The sequence below is a fragment of the Triticum dicoccoides genome, chromosome 6B (assembly GCF_002162155.2).
Source record: "Triticum dicoccoides isolate Atlit2015 ecotype Zavitan chromosome 6B, WEW_v2.0, whole genome shotgun sequence".
Lineage (NCBI taxonomy): Eukaryota > Viridiplantae > Streptophyta > Magnoliopsida > Poales > Poaceae > Triticum > Triticum dicoccoides.
Genome location: NC_041391.1, coordinates 21,720,285 through 21,741,889, shown reverse-complemented (window position 1 = coordinate 21,741,889; position 21,605 = coordinate 21,720,285). Strand labels below are relative to the sequence as shown.

At 44.0% G+C, this 21,605-nt stretch overlaps 1 protein-coding gene across 1 annotated transcript; it reads right to left on the bottom strand.

The window, feature by feature from the left end:
• Window positions 1-18,124: 18,124 nt before the first annotated feature.
• LOC119326362 (cytochrome P450 89A2-like) lies at window positions 18,125-19,645 on the bottom strand. Its single transcript, XM_037600025.1, has one exon. The coding sequence runs from the start codon at window positions 19,643-19,645 to the stop codon at window positions 18,182-18,184; it is 1,464 nt and encodes a 487-aa protein (XP_037455922.1). The 3' UTR covers window positions 18,125-18,181.
• Between the last annotated feature and the right edge of the window lie 1,960 nt (window positions 19,646-21,605).

Sequence of the window (21,605 nt, the reverse complement as noted above, 5' to 3'; positions counted from 1 at the left end):
TTACCGGGCCAGGGTACCGCACGCCCATAACCTTCCCTCGTTGGAGGCACTGGCAAGAGGCATGACAAAGGACCGAATCAAGACCCCCCATAAAGGTAAATGTGGTCGCACTGAGAAGAACCCAATTAAGTGGCACCATGACTTGATCAACCACTACTAGGGAAAAGCCTAGCAGCAGCGCGGAGTTTGGGTGTATCAGTAGTGCGGGTGCCCGCGCTACTGATACGGCGCCACAACTAACTTGTAGCGGTAGCGTTTGTTGACACGCACTACTGCTCTACATGGTTAGCTGTAGCGTGTGTTGCAGACAGCGCTACTGCTAATTATCTGTAGCTGGTCTTATACCCCGCGCTACTGCTATTACTTCCAAAAACAAAAAAATCTGGATCCCGTGCATGTTGTCAATGGCAGTTGTGGTTCAATCTAGCGATGGTTGGGGTCGCCGAAGGCATGAATGGACATCGGCAGACTAGATCCGGCGGTGGCTGTTGGAGAGGGCCGTTTCTATGGAAGAGCCAGGCAGCAGCGTGGAGCTCCTCTTCCCGACCATGCCTGATAGCTCCTGGTCGTCCATGGCGATGAACTGCACGGGCATGCACATGGGAGGGTGAGTCAAACCAGAGGGAGAGAGAGAAAAGGAAAACCGAGGGAGAGAGAGGAAGGTGATGGAGGGAGCAGCGGAGCTAGTCATCAGTGGTGAGGTGCTCCGGTGTGGTGGCGCGGGGTGGCGGCCTCGTAGACGTCGATGGAAGACCGGCGAGCTCCTAGACGCCGGTGGCGCGAGGCGGCGGCCTCTTTTGGCGCCATGGAGGAGAAGGGGTGCATAGGCAAGAGGTCCATGTGAGAGCATATGGAAAGAAATGGGAGAGAATGGCAGAAGAGAGGAGGGATTTGGGGGAGGAGATGGGGATTCGGCCGAGGATATGGGGACTTCACCTACCTCGTACTTAGTAGTGGCGAGGGGTATAAAACCGCGCTACTACTATCAACTTAGTAGTAGCGCAGGTTTATACCCCTTGCTACTACTATGGCATGTCTCGGGGGGCATGGTAGAGACCGCTTAGTAGTAGCAAGGGTTAAAAACCCGTGCTACTACTATCAACTTAGTAGTAGCGAGGGGCAAAAACCCGTGCTACTTGTAAGTAGCAGTAGCGAGGGGTATAAACCCGCGCTACTAGTAAGCGTCTGCCTATAAGCTCTTCCCTAGTAGTGAACATTATATTCAAGTTGGATTATTATCAGGTTTAACTTGAAAATAAACTTACTCCAAGTCAAACAATGCCATGCTCATGCAACTATTCGATATGCTCAGCATGCAACTCAAAAACATGGATCAACATCACAGAAATAATTTTCTTGCACTATTCAATAAACCTTACTGATGTTACTACACTAGTTATTATCAAACGTCATTTTGAGTAACTTATATTTTATATGAAAATCCAATTATCAAAAAGAAACTATCATTTATCATCAAAGCACTTTCATTAAGCCAAAAACTTTACTCTATTTGATTAAACTAGTTCATGCAATCAACCAGTAACTAAAACAAGCATATCAAGCATGACAAAGTAACTAAGCATTAAAACATAATTATTTAACTATTTTAAATGCATGAAAAATAACTCATATTCAAGTAGGAAAATCATAGATATTGATATGACACCATGCAAATTTATTGTGGCTTGCCTAGTGCAGAGGAGGTTAGCACTCCCCCTGGATAGCTTCAAGACAAGTCTCTCCCTCTAACAATAATTAAAAACCACAAAACAAAATATCAAGAACCACTCTAAAAATCACCAGAAATTCTAGGAAGCAAGGAAAAATCCACACTTTGATGTCCTCCTAGAGCTTTCTGAAACAAACGCAATGCAAAAAGAATCAACTCATTTGGACTTATAGGCTAGGTGATATCAATCGTCAAAGTTCTGGTCAAAATATTTGAATATATTTGAAATAACAGAAAACCTGGGGGGGTGACGTCGATGGCGTAAAACCAGAAGACGCCTCCACTCGTACCGCTTCGGGTGCGAGTGGAGAGGCTGACACTAGGCCCCACCAGTCAGGAGAGAGGAGAGGGGAGAGAAACAGAGTGCAGCGGTGCTTCTCCGGAGCTCACGCCGGGGAGGAGGGGTCCTTGGGCAAAGCTAGAGGGATAGGATTGAAGAGGGGGCTACAGCGCACCTGCCTGTACCCGTGGCACGACGAGAGATGGCCGGAACTTCTCGCAACCAACCTCCCAAGCGGCGGCGGCAGTCGGTACTTGTCGGAGAGGAAGAAGGCGATGACGAGGGGTGGTTCTAGGGGCTCTACGGCTTCCAGGCGTCACCAGAGGATCTCGAGGGACACGCCTGAGTGGTTGGTTGGGCTCCAAGATCTCGGGGATGGGGTGGCTAAGCTGCGGGGGTCACCGGCGAGCTCATGTCGGGCACAACTGCCAAAGGCCTGCACGGCCGGGCTGCGGCTGTGCTGCATGTTCATGGAGGTTGGGTGGTGCGGTGTGTGGCTTTGGGGCGGAGTGGAGGGCTCAATTTATAGCCAAAGGGGGAAGGGGGTAACGTGTCACCGTCGGAGCTCTCTGGAAGCCGACGAGAGGCTTCGATGGGCGTCAGCGAGGGGTTGGGAGGCTCAGCGATCACGCGGACGAGCACAGGGAGGAGGGGGAGAAGAAGACAGGGGCACGAGTACACTGTGGCTTTTGGCCGTGACGCCCCATGCTCGGAGCGGCGTCTCCGGCGTCGGTGCTACGTCTTGAGCTTGCGTCGGTTTTCCTTGAAGAGGAAAGGGTGATGCAGCAGAGTAGCGTAAGTATTTCCCTCAGTTTTTGAGAACCAAGGTATCAATCCAGTAGGAGGCTCCTCAAAAGTCCCACGCACCTACACAAACAAACAAAGAACTCGCAGCCAACGCAATAAAGGGGTTGTCAATCCCTTCACGGCACTTGCGAAAGTGAGATCTATTAGAGATAGTATGATAAGATAAATATATTTTTGGTATTTTATAATATAGATGCAAAAAGTAAAGATGCAAATAAGAGTAGATTGGAAGCAAATATGATAAAAGATAGACCCAGGGGCCATAGGTTTCACTAGAGTCTTCTCTCGAGATAGCATAAGTATTACGGTGGGTGAACAAATTACTGTCGAGCAATTGATAGAAAAGAGAATAATTATGAGATTATCTAGGCATGATCATGTATATAGGCATCACATCCGCAACAAGTAGACCGACTCCTGCCTGCATCTACTACTATTACTTCACACATCGACCGACTCCTGCCTGCATCTAGAGTATTAAGTTCATAAGAACAGAGTAACGCCTTAAGCAAGATGACATGATGTAGAGGGATAAACTCATGCAATATCATATAAACCCCATCTTTTTATCCTTGATGGCAACAATACAATACGTGCCTTGCAGCCCTTTCTGTCACTGGGTAAGGATACCGCAAGATTGAACCCAAAGCTAAGCACTTCTCCCATGGCAAGAAAGATCAATCTAGTAGGCCAAACCAAACTGATAATTCGAAGAGACTTGCAAAGATAACTCAATCATACATAAAATAATTCAAAGAAGATTCAAATATTATTCATAGATAAACTTGATCATAAACCCACAATTCATCGGATCTCGACAAACACACCGCAAAAAGAGATAACATCGAATAGATCTCCACAAGAGAGGGGGAGAACATTGTATTGAGATCCAAAAAGAGAGAAGAATCCATCTAGCTAATAACTATGGACCCGAAGGTCTGTGGTAAACTACTCACAACTCATCGGAAGGGCTATGGTGTTGATGTAGAAGCCCTCCATGGTCGATTCCCCCTCCGGCGGAGCGCCGACGAAGGATCCAAGATGGGATCTCGCGGATACAGAAGGTTACGGTGGTGGAAATTGTGTTTCGGGTGCTCCCTGGATGTTTTTGGGGTACGTAGGCTTACATAGGAGGAAGAAGTACGTCGGTGGCCGCTCGAGGGGCCCACGAGACAGGGGGCACGCCCTCCTATCTCGTGGCCGCCTCGGCTGCTTCTTGACTTGCACTCCAAGTCCTCTAGATCACGTTCGTTCCAAAAATCACACCTCCGAAGGTTTAATTCTGTTTGGACTCCGTTTGATATTCCTTTTCTTCGAAATACTGAAATAGGTAAAAAATAGCAATATGGGCTGGGCCTCCGGTTAGTAGGTTAGTCCCAAAAATGATATAAATGTGTAAAATAAAGCCCATAAACATCCAAAAGGGGTAATTAATAGCATGGAACAATAAAAAATTATAGATATGTTGGAGACGTATCAGTCGGCGAGCGCCAGGGAGGGGTCAAGGGTGAAGAGACGAGGGTGGTGGCGTGGCGCGACAGTTGTCAGCGAGCTCTGGCTTGAGCACGCGTCGAACAAATGCCCGATGCGACGCAAAGCACGTCGAACGCATGCCAGGCCCCGTATCCACACGCGGTCACCACCCTGGCATGGCCAAAACGACGCCCACGCGCGGCCAAACTTTCTGGGCTAAAGTCCACGAAGTGTTTGGTCTAGGAAAGGGGAAGACTCGAAGCCAGGCCGACCAGATGTGACTCTAGCTTGCTAGCAAGTTTCTGGACAGAAACTTGGTCGCCAAGTTTGGGGGGCTTCTAGAAGGCCATTAGGGCTGATCTCCTGGGGTTAAGGGTTACTTAGGAGGGTGACTAGGCTCAAGAAAGATAAGCTCCAAAAGATCAAGGAAAAATACACTTGTTGTACAAAGTGCATTTTTTGGCCAGAAGAGAAATGATTTTATGTAGCAAAAATATTACAAAAAGTCATGCAATTTTTTTGGTCAGGGAGGTGGGCCAAGGTTCAAAGAAAATTCAGGAATTATCTAAAGATTTTTGGTGCAACAAAAATTGGGGTTGCTTTGGAGCTCTAGTTTCTGAAATGATTTTTCAGAAGGAAAATGAATATTTTTCCTTTACGAAAAATATTTAGTGGGCCATTCTAGGGTTTTAGAGAAAAATGAGTTTTGATGAGAGGCAGAGGGGTCACTTGGGTGAAAGTCAAGGGCATGCCCAAGTGACAAGTCAATTTGAATTGATTCCAAAAACTCAAATCCAAGGCAAAGTCAAATCAACTCCGGAAAAAGAGAGAAGGCAAAAATTAGGGTGTCACAAACCTCCCCCACTTAGGATGAATCTCGTCCTCGAGATTCGGTTGCTTGGGAAAATAGTTCTGGGTAAGCAGTTCTTAAAAATTCCTCTCTTTCCCAGGTTGCCTCTTCCTCGGTATGGTTCTCCCATTGAACTTTGAAAAACCTGATTACGTTGCTGCGAGTGACTCTATCTGTCTCATCCAATATTTTTACTGGTCTTTCCTCATATGTAAGATCCTTAGCTAGTTCTATCTCTGCCATATCAGTCCTTTTCTCCGGTGGCGAGATACATCTTCTCAGTTGGGAGACATGAAACACGTTGTGTACCACTGACAGTTCTGGTGGCAATTCCAACAGATAAGCAACCGTTCCAACTCTGTTCATGACTGGGAATGGGCCAATGTATCTAGGTGCCAACTTGCCTCGGGTCTGAAACCTCTTAACTCCTTTCATAGGGGTGATCCAGAGATACACGTGTTTTCCTAGTCCAAACCTAACCTTTCGGTGTTTCACATCATATTAACTTTTCTGTCGTGACTTGGCCAACTGCAGTCTGTCTCGGATCTCCTTGACTTGCTTCTCAGCTTCCATCATTAGATCATGTCCGAAGATACAGGTGTCTCATGTTTGCGACCAGTTCAGTGGAGTGCGGCACTTACGGCCATACAGAGCTTCATAGCGTGACATTTTCAAACTGGTCTGGAAACTATTGTTGTAGGAAAATTTGGCATACGGCAGGCTGTCTTCCCACTTAGGTCCTTGGGCCAATGCGCATGCTCGGAGCATACCCTCGAGTATTTGATTTACTCGCTCGGTCTGTCCATCTGTCTGTGGATGATAAGTTGTGTTGTATTTCAAGGCAGTCCCCAAGGCTTGATGTAGACGGGACCAGAAGGCTGAAGTGAAGAGAGATCCTCTGCCAGTCCATGCAAACTAACGATCCTGGACACATATAATTGTGCAAGTTGATCGGCATGGTAAGTGGTCCAGATGGAATGAAAGTGAGCTACTTTGGTTAAGGTATCCACTATGACCCATATTGCGCCATTCCCTCGGTGTGTCTTTGGTAAGCGGGTGATGAAGTCCATGCAAACATCATCCCATTTCTATTGCGATACTAGTAAGGGTTGAAGGATGATACGTCCATTTTGCATCATGCTTTTATATCATTATTTATTGCATTATGGGCTGTTATTACACATTATATCTCAATACTTATGGCTATTCTCTCTTATTTTACAAGGTTTACCATGAAGAGGGGGAATGCCGGCAGCTGGAATTCTGGCTGGAAAAGGAGCAAACGTTGGAAACATATTCTGCACAACTCCAAAAGTCCTGAAACTCCACGAAATAACTTTTTGGAATTAATAAGAATTTCTGAGCGAAAGAAATACACCAGGGGGCCCACACCCTGTCCAGGAGACAGGGGCGTGCCCCCCCCGCCCTATAGGGCGTGCCCCTATCTCCTGGGCCCCCTGGTGGGCCTCCGGTGTCCATCTTTTGCTATATCATCGCTTTTACCCTGGAAAAAATCGTGGGCAAGCTTACGGGACAAAACTCCGCCGCCACGAGGCGGAACCTTGGCGGAACCAATCTAGGGCTCTAGCGGAGCTGTTATGCCGGGGGCACTTCCCTCCGAGAGGGGGAAATCATCACCAATGTCATCACCAACGATCCTCTCATCGGGAGGGGGTCAATCTCCATCAACATCTTCACCAGCACCATCTCCTCTCAAAACCCTAGTTCATCTCTTGTATCCAATCTTATATCAAAACCACAAATTGGTACCTGTCGGTTACTGGTAGTGTTGATTACTCCTTCTAGTTGATGCTAATTGGTTTACTTGGTAGAAGATCATATGTTCAGATCCTTTATGCATATTATTACTCCTCTGATCATGAACATGAATATGCTTTGTGAGTAGTTAAGTTTGTTCCTGAGGACATGGGTGAAGTCTTGCTATTAGTAGTCATGTGAATTTGGTATTCGTTCGATATTTTGATGAGATGCATGTTGTCTTTTCCTCTAGTTGTGTTATGTGAATGTCGACTACATGACACTTCACCATTATTTGGGCCTAGAGGAAGGCATGGGGAAGTAATAAGTAGATGATGGGTTGCTAGAGTGACAGAAGCTTAAACCCTAGTTTATGCGTTGCTTCGTTAGGGGCTGATATGGATCCATATGTTTAATGATGTGGTGAGGTTTACCTTAATACTTCTTTTGTAGGTGCGGACACTTGCAATAGGGCTTAATCATAAGTGGGATGCTTGTCCAAGTAAGGGAAGTACCCAAGTACCGGTCCACCCACATATCAAATTACCAAAGTACCGAACGCGAATCATATGAACGTGATGAAAACTAGCTTGACGATAATTCCCATGTGTCCTCGGGAGCTCATTCCTCATTATTAGAAATTGTCCAGGCTTATACTTTGCTACATAAAGGATTGGGCCATCTTGCTGCACTTTACTTATTTTATTTACTTGTTACTCGTTACTGTTTATCTTATCACAAAACTATCTATCACCTACAATTTCAGTGCTTGCAGAGAAAACCTTACTGAAAACCGCTTATCATTTCCTTCTGCTCCTCGTTGGGTTCGACACTCTTACTTATCTAAAGGACTCGATTGATCCCCTACACTTGTGGGTCATCAAGAATCTTTTCTGGCACCGTTGCCGGGGAGTGTAGCGCTTTTGGTGAGTGGAACTTGGTAAGGAAACATTTATATAGTGTGCTGAAATTTTCTGTTACTTGTCACTATGGAAACTAATCCCTTGAGGGAATTGTTTGGGGTATCTTCACCCCAATCAGAAGAGCAAGGAGTTGCTCCTCAACCTACTGAACTCTATGAAAATATTTACTTTGAGATCCCTTCGGGGATGATAGAGAAACGGCTAGCTAATCCATTTGCAAGAGATGGAACATTGCATCCCGATTTACACCTTATCTTTGTGGATGAAGTTTCTGGATTATTTAAGCTTGCAGGTATTCCCGATGATGTGGTCAAAAGGAAGGACTTCCCTTTATCTTTGAAGGGAGATGCAATGACATGGTATAGGCCATGTGATGATACGAGATCTTGGAATTATAAGCGATTGAAGTTGGAATTTCACCAGAAGTTCTATCCTATGCACCTTGTTCATCGTGATCGTAATTACATATATAATTTCTGGCCTCGCGAAGGAGAAAGCATCGCTCAAGCTTGGGGGAGGCTTAAGTCAATGTTATATTCATGCCCCAATCATGAGCTCTCTCGGGAAACGATTATTCAGAATTTTTATGCTCGGCTTTGTCTTGATAATCGCAACCTGCTCGATACTTCCTATGCTGGTTCTTATATGCAGAAGACTATTGATTTCAAATGGGACTTATTGGAAAGAATTAAATGCAACTCTGAAGATAGGGGTTCCGATGATGGTAAGGAGTCAGGTATGACACCTAAGTTCGATTGTGTTAAATCTTTTATGGATACCGATGCTTTTCGTGGATTTAGCGCTAAATATGGACTTGACTCTGAGATAGTAGCTACTTTCTGTGAATCTTTTGCTACTCACGTTGATCTCCCTAAAGAGAAGTGGTTTAAATATAATCCTCCTGTTGAAGTGAAAGTAGTTGCACCCATTACAGTCGAAGAAAATACTATTACCTATAGTGATCCTATTGTTCCTACTGCTTATGTTGGTAAACCTCCTTTTCCTGTTAGGATAAAGGATCCTGCTAAAGCTTCGATTGTTGTTTGTAAGAGTAATACTAGGACTTATACACCTCCTGAGCAAATTAATGTTGAACCTAGTATTGCTATGGTTAAAGATATCTTGGATGAGGATTTAGATGGGCATGTTATTTGTTTCTGTGGTGAGACTGCTAATATTGCTAGGACAGATACTAATACACATAGACCTGTCATAGGCACGCCTGTTATTTCTGTTAAAATAGGAGATCATTGTTATCATGGCTTATATGATATGGGTGCTAGTGCTAGCGCTATAGCTTATGTTTTATATAAAGAAATTATGCACGACATTGCACCCGTTGAATTAGAAGACATAGATGTTACTATTAAGCTTGCTAATAGGGATACCATTAAACCTATTGGGATTGTTAGAGATGTTGAAGTTTTGTGTGGGAAGGTTAAATACCCTGCTGATTTTCTTGTTCTTGCTTCCCCACAAGATGCCTTTTGTCCCATTATTTTTGGTAGACCCTTCTTGAATACAGCTAGTGCTAAGATTAATTGTGAAAAGAATATTGTCATTGTTGGCATAGATGGTATGTCTCATGAGTTTAATTTCGCTAAGTTTAGTAGACAACCTCGTGAAAGGGAACCACCTAGTAAGGATGAAATTATTGGTCTTGCTTCCATTGCTGTTCCTCCAACTGATCCGTTAGAACAATACTTGCTAGATCATGAAAACGATATGTTTATGAAGGAAAGAGAGGAAATAGATGAAGTGTTCCTTAAACAGGAACCTATGCTGAAACATAACCTTCCTACTGAAATTCTTTGGGATCCCCCTCCACCCAAGGGTGATCCCGTGTTTGAACTCAAACCTTTACCTCACAATCTTAAGTATGCTTATCTTGATTAAAAAGAAATATATCCTGTTATTATTAGTGCTACCCTTTTAGAGAAAGAAGAAGAAAGATTATTGAAAACTCTGAAGAAGCACCGAGCAGCTATTGGATATACTCTAGATGATCTTAAGGGTGTTAGTCCCACATTATGTCAACACAAAATTACATTGGAGGACGATGCCAAACCAGTTAGAGATCCTCAAAGACGATTAAATCCCAAGATGAAGGAAGTGATAAGAAAGGAGATACTAAAGCTCCTTGAGGCAGGTATTATTTATCCCGTTGCTGATAGTGAATGGGTAAGCCCTTTCCATTGTGTTCCTAAAAAGGGAGGTATTACCGTTGTTCCCAATGATAAACATGAATTGATCCCGCAAAGAATTATTATAGGTTATAGGATGGTAATTGATTTCCTAAATAAAGCTACTAAGAAAGATCATTACCCCTTACATTTTATTGATCAAATGCTAGAAAGACTATCCAAACACACACATTTCTGCTTTTTAGATGGTTATTCTGGTTTCTCTCAGATACCCGTGTCAGCGAAGGATCAATCTAAAACTACTTTTACTTGCCCTTTTGGTACTTTTGCTTATAGATGTATGCCTTTCGGTTTATGTAATGCACCTACTACCTTTCAAAGATGCATGATGGATATATTTTCTGATTTTTTTGAAAAAATTTGTGAGGTATTCATGGATGACTTCTCTGTCTATGGATCCTCTTTTGATGATTGTTTGAGCAACCTTGATCGAGTTTTGCAGAGATGCGAAGACACTAGTCTCGTCCTGAATTGGGAAAAGTGTCACTTTATGGTTAAATGAAGGCATTGTCTTGGGGCACAAGATCTCCGAGAGAGGTATTGAAGTTGATAAAGCCAAAGTTGATGCTATTGAAAAGATGCCATGTCCCAAGGACATAAAAGGTATAAGAAGTTTCCTTGGTCATGTCGTTTTTTATAGGAGGTTCATTAAAGACTTTTCTAAAATCTCTAGCCTCTGACTAATTTATTGCAAAAAGATATTCCTTTTGTCTTTGATGATGATTGTGTAGAAGCATTTGAAACACTTAAGAAAGCTTTGATCACTGCACCTATTGTTCAGCCACCTAATTGGAATTTACCTTTTGAAATTATGTGTGATGCTAGTGATTTTGCTGTAGGTGTTGTTCTAGGGCAAAGAGTCGATAAGAAATTGAATGTTATCTAGTATGCTAGTAAGACTCTTGATACTGCCCAGAGAAATTATGCTACTACTGAAAAAGAGTTATTAGCAGTTGTGTTTGCATGTGATAAGTTTAGACCTTATATTGTTGATTCCAAAGTTACTATTCACACTGATCATGCTGCTATTAAATATCTTATGGAAAAGAAAGATGCTAAGCCTAGACTCATTAGATGGGTTCTCTTGCTCCAAGAATTTGACTTGCATATTATTGATAGAAAGGGAGCTGAGAACCCTGTTGGAGATAACTTGTCTAGGCTAGAGAATGTTCTTGATGACCCACTGCCTATTAATGATAGCTTTCCTGATGAACAATTAGCGGTCATTAATGCTTCTCGTACTGCTCCTTGGTATGCTTATTATGCTAATTACATTGTTACTAAATTTATACCGCCTAGTTTCACATACCAGGAAAAGAAAAAGTTCTTTTATGATTTAAGACATTACTTCTGGGATGATCCACACCTTTATAAATAAGGAGTAGATGGTGTTATTAGACGTTGTGTGCCTGAGGATGAACAGGAACAGATCCTACGCAAGTGTCACTCTGAATCCTATGGAGGTTGGAGATAGAACTGCACACAAGGTACAACAATCTGGTTTTTATTGGCCTACTCTCTTCAAAGATGCTCGTAAGTTTGTTTTATCTTGTGATGAATGTCAAAGAATAGGTAACATTAGTAGACATCAAGAAATGCATATGAATTATTCTCTTGTTATTGAACCGTTTGATGTTTGGGGCTTTGATTATATGGGACCTTTTCCTGCCTCCAATGGTTATACACATATTTTAGTTGTTGTTGATTACGTTACTAAGTGGATAGAAGATATTCCAACTAGTATTGATGATCATAACACTTCTATTAAAATGCTTAAAGAAGTTATTTTTCCGAGGTTTGGAGTCCCTAGATATCTTATGACTAATGGTGGTTCACATTTTATTCATGGTGCTTTCCGTAAGATGCTTGCTAAATATGATGTTAATCATAGAATCGCATCTCCTTATCATCCGCAGTCTAGTGGTCAAGTAGAGTTGAGCAACAGAGAGCTCAAATTAATTTTGCAAAAGACTGTGAATAGATCTAGAAAGAATTGGTCCAAAAACTTGATGATGGCTTATGGGCCTATAGAACTGCATTCAAAAATCCTATGGGTATGTCTCCATATAAGATGGTTTATGGGAAAGCGTGTCATTTGCCTCTTGAACTTGAACATAAGGCGTATTGGGCTATTAAAGAGCTCAACTATGACTTCAAACTTGCTGGTGAGAAGAGGTTATTTGATATTAGCTCACTGGATGAATGGAGAGCCCAAGCGTATGAGAATGCCAAGCTATTAAAAGGAAAAGTCAAACGCTGGCATGATAAGAGGATACAAAAGCGTGAGTTTAACATAGGAGATTATGTATTATTATTCAACTCTCGCTTAAGATTTTTTGCAGGAAAACTTCTCTCAAAATGGGAAGGTCCTTACGTTATCGAGGAGGTCTATCATTCTGGTGCCATTCGACTAGAGGTGGGGTGAATAGGTAATTTTTACAAATTCATCACTGAGGAATTTGTAGATGAAGAAATTCCTAAGTAACGACACACTAGCTGCGCAATAAGTACTCAGGTATAAGCATAGCAGTGCAACAACATAGTCATTATGATGAAATGAAAACAAGCACAGAGTACAAATAGCGTGACAACAGGATAAGCAGGCTGAAGACAGTGAGACTGAAGAAATAGGATTGAGGAATTAGAGAAAGTCTTCAGTCAAAGTCTTCAAACAGTAATGATCAGGTTCATCAACACATGAATGAGGAAATGAAAGGGTTGAGGAATAGAACCAGTTAGCCTGGTGAAGACAATGGTTTGGTAGACTAGTTCCAACTGCTGTGACAGTTGTATGTCTAGTTGGAGCGGCTGAGTATTTAAACTCGAGGACACACAGTCCTCACTGTATTCTCCTTGAGCTAAAGTCACACAGACCTCACCCAATCATGACTCATGGTAAGTCTTCATGTGACTTCCAAACCTTCACAGACTTGGTCACTCGGCAATCCATAATTCCTCTTGGATGCTCAGACCATGACGCCTAACCGTCTGGAGGATGCACAGCCTCAACGGTAACAAGCGTCGGTTCCACACAGGAACAATATCTTCAGTGATGCTCAATCACTTTGGGTTTGTAGGTGTTTGGGTTTGGGTTTTGGGTTTTTCCTCAATTGATGATTTTCGCTCAAAGTCCTCGGAGGATGGGATGCTCTTAGTGACAAGTGTCAGTTTGTCTCGGAGCAGCGAACCAGCTACTGGTTGTAGGGGGCGGCTATTTATAGCCTAGGGAGCAGCCCGACATGATAAGACATAAATGACATTCAATGATATGACCGTTAGGTGGGTATATATTTTGCAATAGCTGGCACGTAGCACAACAACGGTCGGATTTTAGGTTCAAATTCCTCAGGGCTATCATGTTCCTCGCTGTGTAGGCAATACGCACTGGTAAATTCCTAACTCCTCGGTCAGAACAAATTCCTTAGAGACCAGAGGTCTTCGTCTCTGTCACTGAAGAAATTGACTGAACTGATATGAGATTTCCGATGACTTCACTCGAAAGGATTGGGTAGGTGTAGGATTTTGAGATGAGCATCACATGGAAATCAGTTTCCATAGTATTACCCCGACCCGCTTTAACAATACGGTGTTTCCTATGACTCAAGAAGGAGAAAAAGAAACTACAAAAACAAAAGTCTTAATGCTTCAAAATCCTCGCAGGAATATCCAAGTCTTCAAGGTCACACCAATTTCTTCACTTTCAAAGTATTCAGGAGACCAAAGTCTTTAGGTGAAGACATTCATTTTTAGGGGTCAACTTTCATCGTAAATATCAAACTCCTCATCGACTTATAGAGCATGTGTACACTCACAAACATATTAGTCCCTTAACCTATAAGTCTTCAATACATCAAAATCACTAAGGGGCACTAGATGCACTTATAGTGGTATCTATAACCATGAACAACTTAAGAAACATATTTTATTAAGAAATTTTGAAGGAAATCGGTGGAATCTTTCCATCATTGATCATCCCACTTAAGAAACAAAACTGACAACACTGTACAGTCACCTTGAGATAAAAAAACTCTTGGTTTGTCTTGTTATATCGCTTGAATTATGTAATGTATCAAGACAATTGTTTTTGCAATGACCTATTATTTGGCCAGCTGATGATTTATCAGTCAATCAACTTGTCTTACTAGAATGTGCAATTAGTACTTGATAAGTCCAATGGGAGGAGTAAAGAACTTGAAAAAATGGAGTTGGTTGTATTTATAACTATGTCCAATGAGGGTTCCATTCTTTTATTAATGTATATCCCAATAATTTGTCTCTTCTAATGTAGATATGTGCATATTAGTTCACAAGGAGTAAAATGGGAGGCTGATGATGTATCGACTAATCAACTTAGCTTTATTATAATGTGTGATTAGTTTGAGGCTAATGGGGGAGTAGAGAGCTTGTGTTATGGGGTTGGTTGTATTTATTAATATAAAAAACAAGGGACACCTCTTCTTTTATTTAAAAAAATCAATGGAATCTTTCCGGCATGTGGTCATCGAACTATGGAAACTAAAACAACAAAACGACGCTCACCTTGAGGCAGCATGATCTTAGTTTGGATTGTTGTGCCCTCTCAAAAATCCAATGTATCCAGCCAATTATGTTTGCAATGACCTATTATCTAGTGGGGTGATTATGTATCAACCAATAAATTGGCTTATTGCGTTGAGTTCAAAATATGGCTAGTGGGACGAGTAAAGAGCTTGCATAATGGGGTCGGTTCTATTTATTCGCTAGGAAAAATGAGGATCTCCTTATTTTATTAAGCAAAAATTGAACGAAGAAAATGTGGAATCTTTCCATCATATGTTCATCCTACGAAAGATACAAAAAATGGCACAACTTTATGCTCTCCGTGAGGCAGAAGACTCTTAATTTTGATTGTTGTGTCGGCTGAAGAATCCAATGTGTCCGTCCAATTGATTTTGCAATCCCATATTAGCTGGCAGTGGTGATGATGTAAAGACCAATCAACTTGGCTTATTGGAATGTATTCTTGATTCATGATATGGGGGAGGGGGGGGGGGGGGGCTAACGAGGGTTGGTTGTCTATATAACTATGACTAATGTGAGTCCCCATATTTGATTAACAATTTTCTTTCGGAAGTCGGTAGAATTTTCAATCATGTGATCTTCCAACTTAAGAAACAAAACTGACAACACTATACGGTCACCTTGACACGACATACTCTTAGTGTGGCTTGTTGTGTCCCCACAATAATGTAATGGATCAAGAAAATTGTTTTTGCAATAACCTATTATTTGGTCGGCTGATGATTTACCGATCAATCAACTTGTCAACTTGTCTTATTAGAAAGTGCAATTAGTACATGATAAGTCCAATGGGAGGAGTAAAGAACTTCAATCATGGAGTTGGTTATATTTATAACTATGTCCAATGAGGATTCCATTCTTTTATTAACATAAATTGAAGGAAATATAAGGAATATTTCCATCAGTCGTCATCCCAATAATTTGTCTCTTCTAATGTAATGTGCGCATATTAATTTATGAGGAGGCAAATGGCAGGCTAATGATGTATCGACTAATCAACTTGGCTTATTATAATGTGTAATTAGTTTGAGGCTGATGGGGGAGTAGAGAGCTTGTGTCATGGGGTTGGTTGTATTTATCAATATGAGAAACAAGGGACATCAAGGTGCCTTTGTCCCTGCACATGGCCAACCAGTGCGTCGTCTGTGGCTTGCCATCTCAAGGATACAACTGGATGGATCTCGCAGCGATGAATTTGTCTGGCCGGCTTCGGTGACTGGAGGCTATATGGCGAGTTCTGTCTTTTTTTTTTTTGAGGCAACATCACGAGGCTTTATTAAATCGTCACAATGTTTACAGGGACGAAAGATAGGTTCCCGGGGTGGCCTAACCAGACACGGCGACCACCACCGAGAGATAATGCATGCCTCGCTAAGTTGTGAGCTTCATAATTGGAGCTCCTAGACTCATGTTTAAAATTACAGAACTCAAAAGCCGAAGAATGAGCTATTATTTCATGAACAATTGCACCGTAGCTCTCAAGATTGTCCTTCTGCAAGTCTTCCACGACCACTTTGCAATCCGATGCAACCTCAACCCGCCTCAAATATAGATCATCCGCCAGTGCCAAGGCTTCTCTTATGGCTAGAGCTTCGAGAGTCGGTGGGTCTACAATGTTGCTGAAGCCACAAGTTGACGCGCCGATGAACATACCTTCATGATTTCTACAAATCACTCCGATGGAGCCGAACCCTCGCCTCGATACAGCCGCATCAACATTAATCTTGACATTCCCCGCTGACGAGGCCAGCCACCCCCTTGGATTGACGTGTCTCTGTGTCGTCACAGCCGGGGTTTTGGCATTGATCACCTGCAGCTCCCCTAAGTAGCTAGATATGAAGCTGACAACCGAGTGAGGAGATTGGAAAATATTCTCATGAATGGCCTTCCTCCTAGCTCCCCATATTGCCCAAAGAGACACCACCAAACGATCAAACTGCTCTTTGGTTAATATTTCATGTATAGCAAAGAGCCAATCCTTTGGGTTCTCCTCTCCTCGTTCTACCATGTGTTGCACCAAATCCTCTGGCGCCAGCGCCCATATACTCTATAGGATGCTGATGCAGAAACAGATTAAGTGTCCGCTTGACCGTGGTATCAGGAAGTGCTGGGCCCCACCCAAATGCAAAATTTTCATGTGGTTGGAGCTCAAATACTCGGCCAACATTTGGACCTCTGAGAGGGCTCAAAACTTTTGGACCAACATTTGTCTACTCGGCCCAATTTCGGAGCCAAAATCAACCCCTGTGCTAACTCTATCCCCCAAATCCTCACTTTCTTTTCCTCTCTCCCGAAAATTGCAGCCAATAGGAGAGCCTGTCCTGGTGGCGGCGCGCACGCTCCCAATCCCGGCCGCCGTCACTGTTGAACCAGGACGCCCTCGCTCCTCTCGGTGCAGCTGAACCTGGGCGCGCTTGTCCAGCATGCGAGGTTGTAATATGTGACAGAACTATGATAATTGTTTTTGTTGGTGATGTAATACTAGCAAACATGTCTGTGTGTTGCATCGGGAGAGATAAATTGATGTGTCTATCAAAACGTCTATCAGCGCGTCACGACAGCATCCGTGCAATGCACCGGGAGAGATAGTTTTGGAGTTAATTCTCCACTGTGTCTTTCTTTCTTATGTTTTATTGGCATGTGCAGCATCGGGCATCACGATTTCTGGAGTTAATTTCTCCATTGGAAGTGCAGCTATTCGGTGCCCATGCTCATCTGCACCCGCTCAGAAAGAAATAACAAAAAATTCAAAACAATTTCAAAAAATTCCAAAAACAATTGCATAGTAGATAATTTATTGCCTGAGGTCAGCTCCAATTTTCATGTCATTTGAAGATATGTGTAGCTATTAGCAAAAAAGATAGATCGGATCACAGTGCATGCACAGTAAATTTTTTTACATACCCTCAATTTGTCTTTCTTGCTGAGAGCTGCTCTGTTCTCCAAATGATTTGAAAATTGGAGTAGACCTCACGCATAAAATTATCTACCATGCAAAAAATTGTAATTTTTTTAATTTTTCTAGTAATTGTTTTAATTTTTTTAGCGCGGGTGCAGATTAGCGTGAGCTCAGAAGTGGATTATTGGTCCATTGGAATTTCTTTCTTTTACATGCATATTATAGAGTTAATTCCTTTGTTCCTTGAATAAATGAGCCATACCTTTCCCTCTTAGGTAGGTGGCTTGGTGATGTTTAGGCAACTGATAGAGTTTACACCAGCATGCCGACCGTCACCGCAGACATGCCACCAGCAAGCAGCCCGACGTTCTCCTCCCACGGGCTACAACACCTTTCCCTAGTAACACTACTCTACCACCATGCCGTGCGCCGTCCACCTCGCTGCGGTTGTCCTTCCTCAGCACCGTCGCCCCGGCTAAGTCCCATTAGTGGCAAGGCTTGGCCGCGCCCAAGAATATTGATGGAAAGATGACCCCAAGCGAGACAATTTTAAGTATGATATCTTGTGGAGGACACGAGCAACATGTTTGTCCAAAGCAATCAAGAAGTGACATACCAAAAACTTGAAAGAAAAACACGGACTGATGGGATGCGGTCGCAGGCGACTGGAGGGTGGCTTCCTGTGTCATCGGGTATTACTAAGCCCTTGGGATGATGCGAGCACGGAGCGGGTGCTTCATGGCGATGATGCTGGCTAGGTCCTCGGTCATGTCGACAGTTGCTTCTGCTGGTAATGGTGGCAGCCACTCGAACTCCCTCACGAGGCTGCCCACGAAGTACTCCGCATGCATTATGGCGAGCGTGTACCCTGGACACATCCTGCGGCCAGCGCCAAAAGGCGCCATCTTGATCTCCCTGCTTCCGGTGATGTCCAGGTCATCGCCGTCCAAGAACCGCTCCGGCCGGAACTCCCGCGCCGCCGTCCACACGGTCTCATCGAGCCCGAAGTCGGCGACCAAGAAGTTGACCTCAGAACCCTTGGGCACCATGTATCCACCTATCTCCGCGTCGTTCTTCACGCCGTGCGGGATGATTAAGTGGGCCCCAGGGTGCAGCCGCGTGCCCTCCAACACGACGGCCTTGAGGTATGGCATCCCGCACAGGTCGTCCTCATTGAGCTCAGGCTTCTCCCTCACCTCCTGATACACCTTGGCTTGAACGTCGGGGTGGTTCACGAGCTCCGCCATGATCCACTCTATCAAGCTCATGGTGGTGTCCACGGCGGCAGTCATGAACTCGGAGCAGAGGGTGACCATCTCGGCGTCCGTGAGGGGGCGGCTGCCTTCCTCGGCGACGCGCAGCTCGAGGAGTGAGTCGGCGTAGCACGAGGGGTTCTCGCCGCCGCGAGGCGCGCGGATCAGCGGCAGGAGCACTTCGTTCCGCCTCTCGTTCAGCGCGACGTGCGTCGCCCACCGCTTCCGCAGCAGCCTTTTAGTGAGCGCCGGGAAGATGGAGAAGACGGGGAAGCTGGTGATGGCATGGAAAATCTGCTGGTGCATCTCCTGCAGCTCGTCGAGCACCTCCTGCCCAAGCCTGGCGCCAAGGCTCATGCACACAAGCACCTCAAAAAGACAGCGCCCCAACAATGGCCTCACCGCAATGACCCGCGATGCATCGTCGCGCAGTGACCCAAGGATCGCGTCGCACGCGCGTTGCCTCGCCGGCGCGAAGAGCCTGAGGCGGGACGGGTGCAGTGCCTGCGCGTGCAGGTTGCGGCGGACAAGACGCCAGTAGGCCCCATAGGGCGAGGTGCTGATAGTGTGGGGAAAAAACAGGTGCATCATCTCGGTGGAGGGCGGGCGGTCGTCGAAGTTGCCGTTGCTCTTGATGAGGATGCTATGCGCGAGGCGGCGGTCGGCCACGAAAACGAAGGTGCGCACCAGCCAAATGGAGATGATGGGACCATGGCGCGCATGCAACCCGCGAAGTATCGGGCCAATTTGAAAGACTGACCGCCCGAGCACCAAGAACTTGGCTACGAAGAGCAGAGTGGGCGGACCAGGTGGGAGCTTCATTGCCCCTTTCTTGCGCCCATGATGGCTGAGCATAAAGATGAGAGGGAGGGAGAGGATGAGGCAATAGAAGATGGTGATCCCCTCCATGGTATGGTCGTCTATGGTGATGAACATCTCCTGCGGAGACTATATATAAAGAGAGATGTGATGCTGGCATTGAAAGTTTACATGAAAACTAGCATTATGCGCGTGTAGTGCAACGGGCGTGGAATCTTGCAAAACCCGCTCCATGTGTCATTAGGTATATTTCTTGTTTTTCTTTTCACTTGATCCAAGCCTACCACTAGTAGAAAACAGGGCTTCGGTTCAGGCCTGGGTAAGGGCATTAATCCCGGTTCACTCACGAACCGGGACCAAAGGGGGCATCGGTCCCGGTTTGTGAGGCAAGGGCGCCGGCTGGGCCTCGGAGGGTCATTGGTCCCAGTTCGTCTGACACTTTTGGTCCCGATTTCAGACACGAACCGGAACCAATGGGCCTCGCTCCTGTCCCAGCACCTTTAGTCTCGGTTGGTGGCTGGAACCGGAACCAAAGGGCAGTCTTTTGTCCTTGTTTTAGCCACTAACCGGGACTAAAGAGCAGCCTATATATACCCTACCCGCGAACAGAGTCACTGCTCTGTTTTTTGGGCCAGCTGTGGGAGAGGTGTGTGTTGCTCTAGCTCACCTTTTATGCGCATAAGGTGTTCGATGAAATGCCCGAGCCACACTTAAACTTTATCCTCTCCAAGCTCCTTGTCCAAGCTTCATTTTTCTCAAAATTTGTCTAGGTTTGGTGGTCCGTCCTGTTCGGTCTCCGTCCTCACCGCCGTAGATCGCCCGCTCCGATCTCGTCGCCGACACCACCGTGTTGAGCCTCTTGTTCTTATCTTATTTCTAAAACAAATTCTTACTTGTATGATTTAGATAGATACTTGTATAATTTTCTTTTATTATTGTTTGTTACTATATAGTGCGATGGTTTTGGTATCCGCACCCGTCGGCCCTTGTCCTGTCTATGATTTGGATGTGATATATATATATTATCTTTTCTAACTCTTTGTTTCATTTAGTGTTTATGAAAATTATGCCGACCAACATGACGTAGATGTTTTTATCTAGGAGGTATGTGAACCGGAAATTCCAACAGACCCTCTTGTCGAGAGGTTAAATTTAGTTGAAAAAGAAAACAATTACCCGAAGAAAAAAATTAAAAAAAATTCAGGTGGAGAATATGAAATTGGAGTTGCATGTTGCGGATGTCGTCGATGATCACAAGATCAAAATGGATGCAATGCGCATGAAGATTAGAAAGATTAGAAAATATGTCATTCATACTGAGGCTTGGTATCATTACGCCCTTGGATCAATTGTTACCTTACTTGCGATTATGATCGCATTTTTTGTTGCATTGAAATGTTTTACCTAGTTTCAATGTATGGTTTAATTAGATGCTCTAGAGAGCTATATGTCGTTCAATGAGAACTATGTATGAACTTTATGTATTTATTTTTTCAGTAATAACATTTGATCACTACTGTTCTTTGGATTTAATGTGATGATGAACTTCTATTAATTTGGTCACTTCTCTATTCATGATGTTCTGTAATGATTTTTGACACACATAATTATATATAATGCATGCAGATGAATCGGCAATGGATGTACGGTGACAGACGCACCTCCGAGTACATTAAGGGCGTGCATAATTTTCTCGAAGTGGCTTAGGCAAACAAGCAGAATGGTTTTATGTGTTGTCCATGCCCTATCTGTGGGAATACAAAATCTTACTCTGACTCGAAAACCCTTCACATCCACCTGCTTGAGAAGGGATTCATGCCACACTATAATGTTTGGATAAAGCACGGAGAAAGAGGGGTTATGATGGAAGACAACGAAGAAGAAGAGGATGATGACAACTATCCGCCCCCTTAATACGGTGATGCTGCAACGGGGGAAGCTAAAGATCAAGAGGAACCAAATGATGTGCCCGATGATGATCTTCGCCGGGTCATTGTTTATGTAAAGAGACAATGCCAAAGTGAAAAGGAGAAGTTGAAGTTCGAAAGCA

Coding starts and splice junctions, on each gene's coding strand:
- LOC119326362 (XM_037600025.1), bottom strand. CDS start 19,645: ATGGAGGGGATCACCATCTTCTATTGCCTCATCCTCTCCCTCCCTCTC.